Below are 12368 nucleotides of genomic sequence, written 5' to 3'. Positions count from 1 at the left end.
AAAACGTAGCAAGCCTCAAAAAAAAAAAAAATTCAAAGTGACATTTTATTTTCTAAATTCAGATATTATTGTAATTTGAATCTCAATGCTGCCAGCTGAGATTTGCCTTTCCCGGCGTGTTTCCAAATATCCACCTCCTGCGAGCAAGAAAACATCCAAGCAACAGGGGAAGAGTCAGCCTTTCAGCAGGCAGCATTCTCAAGACTACGTAATCAATCCTGGAACAGCCATGCAGCAATAGTTGCTAGCATTATCGAAAGTTCTGCACAGAGCCTAACTATAGCAGCTACATAGAACACAATCGCTTGCAACAGAAGAACCCTGAAATAATGCATTCAAAAACATGTCCCAACAGGGTTTAATGTCACAGTGAGAAAAGAAATCGTCTTGCTATTTACTTCAGGCATTTGGCTCAGTTTAGAAATAATTCATTTCATGCTGGCTTCCTTCTTACAAACAGCCTCCATCGATTCCAACTTTAAGCCCAAACTTTTGCTTTGTTTGCTGTTTTGAAAACATCAAAAAAAAAATTTCTCTCAAAATATAAGGTACTTAGCCGGGCGGTGGTGGCGCACGCCTTTAATCCCAGCACTTGGGAGGCAGAGGCAGGCGGATCTCTGTGAGTTCGAGACCAGCCTGGTCTACAAAAGCTAGTTCCAGGACAGGCTCCAAAACCACAGAGAAACCCTGTCTCGAAAAACCATATATGGTACTTAATAAAGATAAAAAGACTATGTTCTCAAATGTGCATATCTTCTCAAGGTAGCCTTGTACACTAACATATTAATTTTCTGCTGTCAATTTTACCCTGCACAATGCGGGTGAGGCAGGGCTGATGTGAAGAGAATACACACACATGTGCCATGGAACAACACAGATTTTCTTCCCTTTGGGATGCTAATTCCTGTTACTAGAGTAGGATATTCTCAGCATCCATCCTGTGTTGCCATTTTATATGAAAACATGATTAGACGTTACTGCACATTCCCTCCATAACAGGCACTCAGCTTTCTTGTGTGCTAAGAACTGTCAACATAAGTTATCTTTGGTCCTCAGTTTCACACAGCTCAAAGTCCCATCCCCATGCCCTCTTGATGGGTTTTTTGCCTCACGTTCATCCTATAGCATACATCAGTGTAAAGCACTATCCATTTTGCCTAGAAAGTCTTGCACACTTATATTGGGTGAGGTGACACTTGTATATTTTCCTGAGAACTGTGGTTGTCACATAGAAAAAGTCACACTGTGTGTTGCATAGAAATACATTTATTTGCATGTAACCTCAACTCTGGTATCTTTTGATGATAGATTGTGTGTCCCTACTAAACCTGAGAGTCTCCTGAGTCCAGTTTCATCTTCTTGTTTGTGTCTTTTAGGGAAAACATTCACCTCAACCCATTGTAGACCTGTGGAGAAAAAAGGAAAAACGTTTTTGTTGTATGCACCACTTTCATAATCCTATACCTTTAAAAACCATCTACCAGTTTGCCCCTATCTCTTTAAAAACCATCTACCAGTGTGCCCCTTTCCTTCAAGCCCTATCTCTCAAGAAAGAATTACCAAATACAATTTAAATATCTATTCTGAATAAAACATTCAATACTGGGTGACAGGAGTAGTCATGAAGCCCATGGAATTGCATTTCTGCATGGCTTCCTGTCAAGAGACCCATAAGCAATGTGGAGTAGAGTGTCTGACCGTCATGGTCCCTCCACAGTGAATTGTTACTCAGTCTTTACTCATTTTTATTGTGCTTCCGTGGATCTTGAGCTGATTCCAAGACCCTTTCCAGTCTCATCACTCAACTTTTAAACACCAGCGGTGACCTCACACTGGTATGCAGTGCCTCACACCGATTATTGTTTCCAAAGCTGAATGTCCAGACATACATCAAAAGAAAACGGAACACTCTGCTAGCAAAAAAAGACCCCAGGGCCCCAATCAGCATGGCGGCTTGGCTACACTCAGATCTATTTAATTATGAAGTCAGTTTATCCTTCAACTGCCTCAATTAATATGACAAAATGCAAAAGGTCATTGATCATTTTGCTGAGAGCTAAGAGCAAAATATAACCAGTTTTGGAACACTTTGTTAATATGCAGAAAGCAAGAGAACATGGATAGAGTCCAGACACAGAATGTATTGCTGCCCTTTAAAGGATGGCATTAGAATATTAAAGGCTAACTGGTTTGTATTCATTAACCAACCATTGCTTTCACAATGAAGTGTTCTGAAAGTGAGTCTCCCAGTCATAAAAAAAAAGTGCGAGAGCCACAGCTCTTTGCTAATTTAAAGGACTCTTATCTCACACATATTTGATAAGAATAAACTTTTACCCAGCAATACAACCATTCACTGAGCACGTGTTATGGGTTAGGCTCCTGTACTGAGGGCTCCTCCTGACTTTTTATCCCCAAGATGTGTTTCCGAAGTGTCATCTTGATTTATTTTTCTTGAGAAGTCAAAAGCAGAGCACTGGACTTATACTATAGGGAATCCGAAATTGGTAAAGAACTTGTTCACAAATTAAGATTTCCTGCTATGATGCCTGGAAAATCACTCATTAAACAAAGAGGTAAAGAGCTGTCAATAGAAACTCTTTAAGGACAGGTTTGGACGTCAACTTTTTAGCCTTAGCAAAGCTCCTCGGCTCTGGAGAGTACAACAGAATGCAAGAGAGTAGAATGGAAGTTTAAACGTGGGTCATGGTCTCTGCCCCACGTTCCTGGAAGGCGGATGCAAACTAGAAAACCTTGACACTGTCTATCAGTCCCTCCTCCTTCTTCTACTCCAGTCATTCATTGACAGCAGCGAATCCCAAGACCACACACAGAATCTTTCCCCCTCTGAATCATTCACAGAATCAAAGTTTAGGTATTTTTCTCAATCAGTACAAGAATCCCAATATGTCTTCCTAGGAAGACTAATAAGTTGATCTCTGACAATTAATTAAAATGTCACCAGGTCCCACGAAACCAGAGCCTAATAAATGATTTGCAATTAATTGCACCGTGTCTTGAGAAACGCGAGTTTCCATTACTTTTCATGGCTATTTTCTGCATTTCAATTTTCTTGTTTGTTTGTTTCCTTGGGAAGCAGATTGGTGTGAAGGACTCCTGACTGCCTTGTGACAACTGTTTTTCCCCTAATCAGGACTCTAAATGGAGGACTTCAATTTGGGGCCAAAAGACATGGGGGGGGGGGGCAGCATGGAGATTTCAGGTTTCCAGTGATGTGTGGTAGCAATACCAACCCTTCCAGATTGTCCACAAACAATATCTATAGAAGTAGATGTCTTAGTGAATGAACAGGAAGGGAAAGACAATAAGAACCAGAGTCAAGGGTGTAGGCTCAACAGCTGCTCTGTCACCTGCAGCAGGCTCCTTTGCTCAGCTTCTCTGAGCTCATTTCCCACTTCCTCATCAACAAAATGGAAAGACCAACTTCTCCCACAGATGCTCCAGTGATGTGAAAGAAATCAGCTAATTCCAAAGGCCTCAGCTATTAGCTGTGACTAGAACTCTACTGGATTCTAGAAAATGATTAAAAATAATTTTTTATCTGGCTCTTTTTATAAATTGTGTTGATCTCTTAAATGTGGCTGAAAAAGCAAAAGAGATCCTGTCCCCACTAATAATGGACTGGATGCGGTCTCTATCCTGAACACTGGTCCTTCAAGCATCCTATTCCTCATTCTCTCCTGTATCATAAATGTTTTTCTTTATGGAACTGCTTCCTAAGGAAACAAAAATGCTGTGCTATAGTCCATCTTCGAAAGAAAGAAAGGAAGAAAGAAAGAAAGAAAGAAAGAGAGGGAGGGAGGGAGGGAGGGAGGGAGGGAGGGAGAGAGAGAGAGAGAGAGAGAAAGAGAGAAAGAAAGAAAGAAAGAAAGAAAGAAAGAAAGAAAGAAAGCATATTTTTTCTCTCCCCTCTCCAGTAAGTGTGTGTGTGTGTGTGCGTGTGTGTGTGTGTGTGTGTGTGTGTGTGTGTGTGTGTGTGTGTGTGTGGTGTGTACTGTGTCTGGACAAACAGAAAAGGAACATGGACTGTGATTCTCTAGAACTGGCATTTAAAAGGGCTGTGAGCCACCTGATGAGCATACTGGGACCCCGATCCTGGAAGAGCAGCAAACATTCTTAACCGCTGAGCATCCTTCCAGGCCCTAGTCTTCTATTTTTAAGAACAGCATAAAAATATGGATCCCAACTATTTTGGTTTCATCTCACTCTGTGTCTTTCTTGCGTTCTAATATATCTGTAAAGTGAATTAGTGTTTTTGCTATGTGTGATAATGGCAATTATCTTTCAAAGATAAAGGAGTATTTCGTATTATTATATAAGATACCAGTTTAAAAATGTACCAACCAGTACTTTTACTGCTACAGATGGAACAGAAGTAAAAAGTAACAGAAAGAGCCACAGTCAATCACAAACAACTCCAAAGTTTCATAGCTGTATCAGTGATTACAGCTAAATATTTAAAGTATGAGTAAAATTAATGTAATATGTATGCACTATTAAATAGTATCCAGCAATGAAAAGAAATAAGCAACCAATACAACGCTGCAGTACGGGTCACTGAATATCTCAACCTGTGCACAATTGACTGTATGTTTCATTCATATAAAATATTTGAAGTAGGTAACTCTATAGGATCACCGCTTAGATTAATAGTAGTATAGGCTTTGGGAAGGAGGAAGCGGGGAGGACGGGATCGCTAAAGGGGAGCACTCCACCTGCTTTTTTTTGTCTTGTCAACTCACTTTACCTCAATATTGGAAGAGAAAGAATATACTTCTGATATTGTTCACTAGAACATCTACAAAGTGTGAACTAAAGAAGTTGGTTTCTCTCAAAGCAACAAGAGACCTAAAGTTTGTTAAATGTGTAAAATATTGCATCTAAAGAAAATAAATTAGTTATTATCTGCATGCAAAGATGATCTCTGCAATAATTACGTACATTCATCATGTAGTTGAGAAACTATGATCTCTCTATAATGCCCTTAATGGGAGGTTAGAATTTTATGGTGCTTTAGTCCCACCCCACTCATTATTTTAATTATTCAATAACTCTGTAAAGTGAAGAAAACATAGCAGGCAGATCTTCAGATGTCCAAATGGAAGAATAACTTGATTAAGATCTTAAAACTACTTGTAGAATCAAAGCCAGGTGATCTTACTGTGAGTCCAATGCGAACAGTGCCAGATTTCACTGAGCACCAAGTTAAGAAGAATCTGGTAAAAGAGACCCTTGATCACCTCACTCCAGCAGGACCCCCATTCCCTGGTCTGAAAACTGGCAGACACAGTACTCCCTCCAAGTGGTTATAATCTTTTCATTTCTGATTAGAAATACGCAACGCTTGAGTGTTACCTGATACCAAGAAGACATGCCACAGCTCCTGCAATTTTTCTGCATCTTAAAGCACAATTATGTTATCACCTTTGATGATGGAAGGTACTTTTGTCCCATCTTACAGATGGCCTATGAGGAAGTCTAGGATAATTTCCTACAGTTAAGGAGATGGATTTAGAAATATGTCTCATAGTATTTGTCACAGACACATTTGGAAGCGGCAAGGAAAGCCTTAGCTGGACTAATCCCACCTACTGTTGAAGTGGGTCGCTCCTGACAGCATCGCATTCCAGGTACTCAGAGGTCCCTGTAGGTTGGGACTTTTTTTCAATCAAGGAAATTTGTCTTAAAATCTCTAGGAGTTCTTAAGATAGAAAGCTCTGGAAAGACTTAGGTGAGACATCCTTCAACAAAGAGTAGCAGGCAGCTGGTGAATAAATGTCTTTTTGACAGCTAATTCTGGAATACAGAATTTGAGTTCAGTTGTCCAAGCGAGAGCTATCTCAACTAAACTCCTATTTTGTTCTTTCCTCCTGGGTCACATTCTTCTCTGCTCCCTCAATCCTCCTTTCTGGATTAAACATCACAACAACAACAACAAAAAAAAAAAAAACCAACCTGACTGAAAGGCAGTCTTAGACTACATCTTGGAAAAGATAACTGTGGAAGGGAAGAAGGCAGCAGGATTAGCTTGATTTGTTTCTGTTGGTGTCTGTACTGCATCTCTCTGTTTCTCCACAGGTCACCAAGATGCTGGCAGTGGTTGTAATTCTGTTTGCCCTTTTATGGATGCCCTACAGGACTCTTGTGGTTGTCAACTCATTTCTCTCTAGCCCTTTCCAGGAAAATTGGTTCCTGCTCTTTTGCAGACTTTGCATTTACCTCAACAGTGCCATCAACCCAGTGATTTACAACCTCATGTCTCAGAAATTCCGTGCAGCCTTCAGAAAGCTCTGCAATTGCAAGCAGAAGCCCACAGAGAAACCGGCCAGCTACAGCGTGGCTCTAAATTACAGCGTCATCAAGGGGTCAGACCGGTTCAGCACAGAGCTGGATGACATCACCGTCACTGAGACTTACGTGTCAACCACAAAAGTGTCATTTGATGACACCTGCTTGGCTTCTGAGGTAACCTTTAGTCAGAGCTGATTCATGAATGAGAAGCAAGTGAATCATAGTGAGATTCTGTGCTGTGATCTATGCGAGAGAAAACAGACAAAACTTACTCTGGAGACACAGCAGGCAGGCTTGCCTTTAATTCTACAAGTCTTGGCCCTGCATGCTTTAACCCATGACAGTGTTTTTTCACTTTCCTTCTTTCCAAACTAGAATCACAAAACTGGGGTCTGTCTCTAAAGGGGATAAGTGATAGAAACTAAAGGGGGGTTCACTTTCATTTAAAGTGAGAAATCCTTCTCTTTCCTGGGGTAAAGACATTGCCATGAAATCTAGACAATAGTTTAAATTCTTCACAAAAACCTTATCAAATGTGATTTTATACACACATGCTCCAAATATCTACACGTTTTGCAATTTGAAAAAAAAATGTGATTTTAAAATGATTTAATTTAGTATTTCATTTAACAACGTTCGGTACTGTTTCATGAATACCTAAGCTACATATTTTAAAAATGAACTAGAAACTCAAAATACCCCCCAAATCATAAACATGAGGATTTGATTTGAAGCAAACCTAAGTTTTGTCAACTCTTAGGTTTCCGAAATGATGAATGGAATAAAGGCATGCCCAGTCTAAACTTTTGTGAAGCGACCTCCTAATATACAATGAAATTCAAATATATAGCAAGTGCCAGGCTGGGTATTTAAAACATGGTTTTACTTTTTTTTCTCAAAACCTTTAAAGCCAAAATCCCCTTTGAACCTTCTTGTTCATAAGCTAATGAGCTATGCCAAGCTAATTCGTCCAGCTGGGCCATGCTTAAAAGTCTGAAGCAGTTTCTGAGGTTCAGCTGTTTGAAATCAGTCAAATTCTTGCTATTTTGTCTCAACGCGAAGATACCCGACTCTGAGTTGGACTTTAACTTGCCTCCAATTGTCTTTCACTGCTCTCCCTTGTCATTTTTCAGACTTACTTCACATCAAATACCTAGGATATTTTGTTTACAGATTCTAAATTAAAACACTGCAAACCTCCTGAGTTTATTTTAAACTGATTCCAGCCTATTATTGCTAGCTCATCTGTACAGGTTGAACTTTGACCTAGCCTTCTAGTTATTATTAGACAGGTATGAATGTGCCTCTACCCAGGAAGCTTACAGATATTATTTTAATCCCCTTCAAATAACTCACCCACTGGGATAAAGCCAGTCAGATATTGAAGACTATAAATTGGTCTTGGTGATAGCTTCGTAGTCATTAATTTTTAATAGTTGGGCCTAAAAGCCATATTTTTAAGGGCCCCATAAAGCTGTCACTTTCCTCTCTCCAGCATATATCTTTATTTTATGGTTTTTCTTTAAAGTTTATTTGATAATGACAATTAACCCTTTAAACCTTCTTAATAAAGAATATATTGAGTTCATGAGGATCCTGTCATCCAGGATCCATTCTGGGTATGCTTGTATGAAATTTTCTTCATCTACTCCAGAAAGACATCTTTCTCCTTCCACATTATCAGTAAAAAGATGCAACCAAAAACTTACAGAAAGGACCAGAAGTTTACCTGCTTAACACTAAGCAATCTATTTTATTTAATTTCTATTCTGGATTGATTATTATTGGAGTAATATAGATAGGAAAATAGAATGACCCAACCTCAAATCACATAAGCACATATTTAGGTGCAAGAAAATACACACCCACATGTACAAAAATTTATGTAAAAGAGAATTGGAATATTTTAAACATCCTACATTAGGGAGAGGAAATAATATAATTGAACATCTACTATGTGTTTGACACACTGGTAGCCTCTCAAGCACCGTCATCTCAGTTACCGTGTCTTCAAACATCGTGTGGCAACTACAGAGAGGGTTGTAAAGTTGATAATTAAATTATTGTGACCCAGTGACAATACATACAGACACATATGAATAACAGTATCAGATATTGCAAACAACATGTTTAACCTAATATACATATATATGCATGATAAATCCACTTTTCTGACCTTAGAACATTCAATATATAGCCTCAGTTTTTCCCTTTTAAGTTTTGAAAAGTTGTTTGTTAGCCTTTTTTTTTTTTAGATCAGATGAGAAATTCAAGAGAATTCAGTCCATAGTGTTTCACCTTCAAAGAAAATGCCATTCTAAAAGTAAATGTTTCTGTGTAATGGCCAACAGATAGCTGAATTTACACCAAGGAGGTATAACTTTCTAAAATATTCAGTATCATGCTGCATTAACTCATAAAGTATCTCCATAGATAATCAGAACTATATATCATCAAATGGAAACTACAGGACCAAATTAAGATGTGCTGGTGTAGAGAAATCATCTTAGGAAGAGACTCCCTAAGGTTCCTAGCATTGTAATATTACTTCTAACTCTGTTCATTGGCTGAGGGACTTTGGGGAGATTGCACACCTGGGGAAAGTGAGCAAAGGTGGATGAATCCCAAAAGCAAATAAAGATTCCCTTTTAGGGTTTCTTCCTCTGTTTGGGCAAACCTTTCAAGTGTGACGCAGATCACAACTATTCTACATGCTGAAGTTAAATGGGAAAGATTCAAATCCCATAAACATTTCTAAGTACGTGAAATGCACAGAATTATGGGTACACCTTGATAACCTACCCAAAGCAATGAGTGGTTTGTGTGAACAGCTTAGCAAAGCCATGTAAAGGAACGCGGAATCGAACCAGGTTTTAAGTCGCTGGTGTAGCTGTTTCATGGAGGATGCATGTATTAGCACCCTTAGCAAGAGCTACACTGTTCTGGTCTCTTCTTTAAAAACGTGGACCCACTAGTGATATCGTTCTAATCTACAAATGATACGTTGGAAGAATTAACTTTTAAGAGGACAGTAATTTGAATTGTTAACCCATAATTCTATTAATTTTACAAACAACATATTCAGTATTATTTTCCTTCCGATTCAACTCCTAGAGGGGGTGGGGTGTTTGCATGTGAAGTCACGAAAGCATATGGGATTGCAAGAAGACTAGGAAGCCCCAAGCTGAAGAAACATTTCAAATATTTAGAACCATTCTGGCGACACGGACACAAACTTGAGACTCTGAAGCAATTTATTTTAAGTTTCTTCAGCTGGGCAGGGCGGTGGTGGCGCACGCCTTTAATCCCAGCACTCGGGAGGCAGAGGCAGGCGGATCTCTGTGAGTTCGAGATCAGCCTGGTCTACAGAGCTAGTTCCAGGACAGGCTCCAAAGCCACAGAGAAACCCTGTCTCGAATAACCAAAAAAAAAAAAAAAAAGTTCTTCAGCCGGTAATGAATAAACATATACAAAAACAAACACTGTGCTGAACAAATATAAAGTGTTACACTAGCAAACACACACACACACACACACACAAATCTTGTAGAATTCTCTATTGATCGTTGTCTCCCTCCTTTCACACTCTCCTCCTTCCACAAGTACCACTTTACATAGAGCGGGAAAACTCTGCTCACCTTCCTCAAAGAGCAAATGTGGACCTGAAGTACCCTAAGTGAATGTACAAATGTTCTGCTGAAAACACTAAGTATAGGAAAATATTATGCAAATGCTAATTTTTATAAATGTATTAGTTAATGAAAAACTGGTCTGTTGCTTCTACAATTTCTATTTAGGTTTGCCATGATTTGTATAGTAGGAATAATGTGGAATTGATATGTTTAGAGATATGAATGTGATATGATGAATATGAATAGAGACTTGGCATTTCACAAGCTGCAGTTAGAAACCTGGAAAAGAACATTAAATATATCTAAAAAACCATTGCTAAAATTTTATGAGAGACAAACGAGTCTTTTCTATTCTTACAAAACTTACCCTAAAATGAAAGAAAGCAGTTCTGTGTGATATAACCTAAGATAGCAACTCTTAGGCAGTATTTAGAATGCAGATTAGAGTCATAGGAACTATAGCCTAAACCAGTCTTTAATAGTCCACCTGCTAATACCTAAGATGACTTGATAGAAGGATTATTTACATGATCTATTTTAATGGACTATAATTAGGAATAACTATTTTCACTCTTATTTTTACTTTCCACAAAATAAAGAAGACCATAAAGGACACTGGAAGGTTTTCTTTGTGTGTTTATTTATAATTATGATCTTAAATCATTCAGCAGTTGATGTCATTCAGGGGAGTTGCATACTGGGATACAGTTTACTATTAAGATTTTTCAACAGCAAATGGACTGCATTGACTGGCAAGTTTAATCCGTATCATTCTTAATTCAATACCCAAATAATATCCTTTGACAAGAGTGATCATGGATGTTTGTATTCAATATTATCAGACCAAACGAGATGTAATCTGCCTTCTTTTATACAAGGCACCTATATGATAACCAAATAGAATATGATTTTTTCATATTTTAAGAATTCTGTCTAGAAACACTGGAAAAGGCTGGGACATGCAATACTAAGTTAGTACATTGTCCAAAACTATCAATAATCTGGATGTAGCAAGACAAGAAAAGAATTTAGTGATAAACTACATAGTCACATAATGATGGCTTCAAGTATTGATAGAGCCCATACCGTAGAATCTCAGCTGAAATAATGGAAATGTTATTTTAGCAGGAAATGAAATAATGGGTATTGAAAGTTATACTAAGAGGCTGATAACCAGTAGTGTTAACCAGTGGTGTTAGTTAGAATTCCTGCAAGTGTTTAAGTGACTCTTTCTTTCTTTCTTTCTTTCTTTCTTTCTTTCTTTCTTTCTTTCTTTATTTCCAGAAAAATGGATCCCATTCATGTGCATATTCTTTGACTGCCAAACAGGAAGAAATATGAACTTCCTCATGAACATCTTGGACCAGTATTAATAAAGGTGAAATCTTTCCAGAAAAGAAACAAGTACAGTACGATTCAGAATAAGTTTGTTCCAACTGACCAAAGGCCTTCATCCAGAAGTCAGTAAGGGCATCATGATACTGACAGGGTACAGGATGGCACAATAAGTAATCAAATATTTAATCCCTATGAGTACAAGCCACTCCTGTTTTGATATGCATAAAAATTACTGGAGAGTTTATCTTAATATGTGCTTTGTCTATCTCTGTCTCAAGAAATTATCACTTACTGAGGACTCTGAGCTCAGCCTGAAAGTCACTTTGTTCTGAGCCTCCACATATACCCTTCAAAAATCTTGAATACTGAATAACTCTGAATAAGCAAATAAAAAGAAAATGTCATTAGGACAAATTCATTTCATCTTCACAGCCCACAAATTAAAGTCAGACCATGACTTTGACATTGACCTTCTGCTGAATGATTGAATAAGTAAATCAGTGAATCTCCTACCAAAAAATATAACCTAGAGGGGCTGTGGTGGAACACTCCTTTAACCCCAGCACTTGAGAGGCAGAGACAGGCAGAGTTTGAGGCCAGCCTGATCTATAGAATGAGTCCAGGACAGGCTCCAAAAAGCTACAGAGAATCTTTGTTTTGAAACCACCCTCCCCTCAAAAAAAAAGAAAATATAACCTAAAATCTTTATGCTGCCCGATTTTTCTGTATATTTATCTTTACCATTATGTAACTTATTGATTGTTTTTATTGTCTTAAACCATTCATTTTCTTGGCTCATTAAAATGTACTATAATTGTGCCAGGTGATGATGACAACCACTCCTTGTGTATACACCATGAGCACGACCTTGTGTATACAACATGAGTGTGACCTTGTGTATACAACATGAGTGCAGCCTTGTGTATACACCATGAGTGCAACCTTGTGTATACACCATGAGCATGACTTTGTATATACACCATGAACACAACCTTGGGTATATACCATGAATGCGACCTTGTGTATACACCATGAGTGTGACCTTGTATATATACCATAAGCGCAACCTTGTGTATATACCATGAA

At 38.3% G+C, this 12368-nt stretch overlaps 1 protein-coding gene across 1 annotated transcript in view; it reads left to right on the top strand.

The window, feature by feature from the left end:
- Positions 1-11880, top strand: part of Trhr (thyrotropin releasing hormone receptor) — a 34718-nt gene extending 22838 nt beyond the window's left edge. The window contains exons 3-4 of the mRNA XM_005367510.2: positions 6100-6486; positions 11229-11880. Coding sequence (XP_005367567.1) covers positions 6100-6486; positions 11229-11285 — 444 coding nt within the window. The 3' untranslated portion in view covers positions 11286-11880. The remainder of the gene's footprint in view (positions 1-6099; positions 6487-11228) is intronic.
- The last annotated feature ends 488 nt before the right edge of the window (positions 11881-12368 follow it).

Source organism: Microtus ochrogaster, unplaced genomic scaffold (assembly GCF_000317375.1).
Source record: "Microtus ochrogaster isolate Prairie Vole_2 unplaced genomic scaffold, MicOch1.0 UNK19, whole genome shotgun sequence".
Taxonomy (NCBI): Eukaryota; Metazoa; Chordata; class Mammalia; order Rodentia; family Cricetidae; genus Microtus; species Microtus ochrogaster.
Note: the sequence above shows the minus strand (reverse complement) of the source record. Positions and strands in the feature narration are given on the sequence as shown.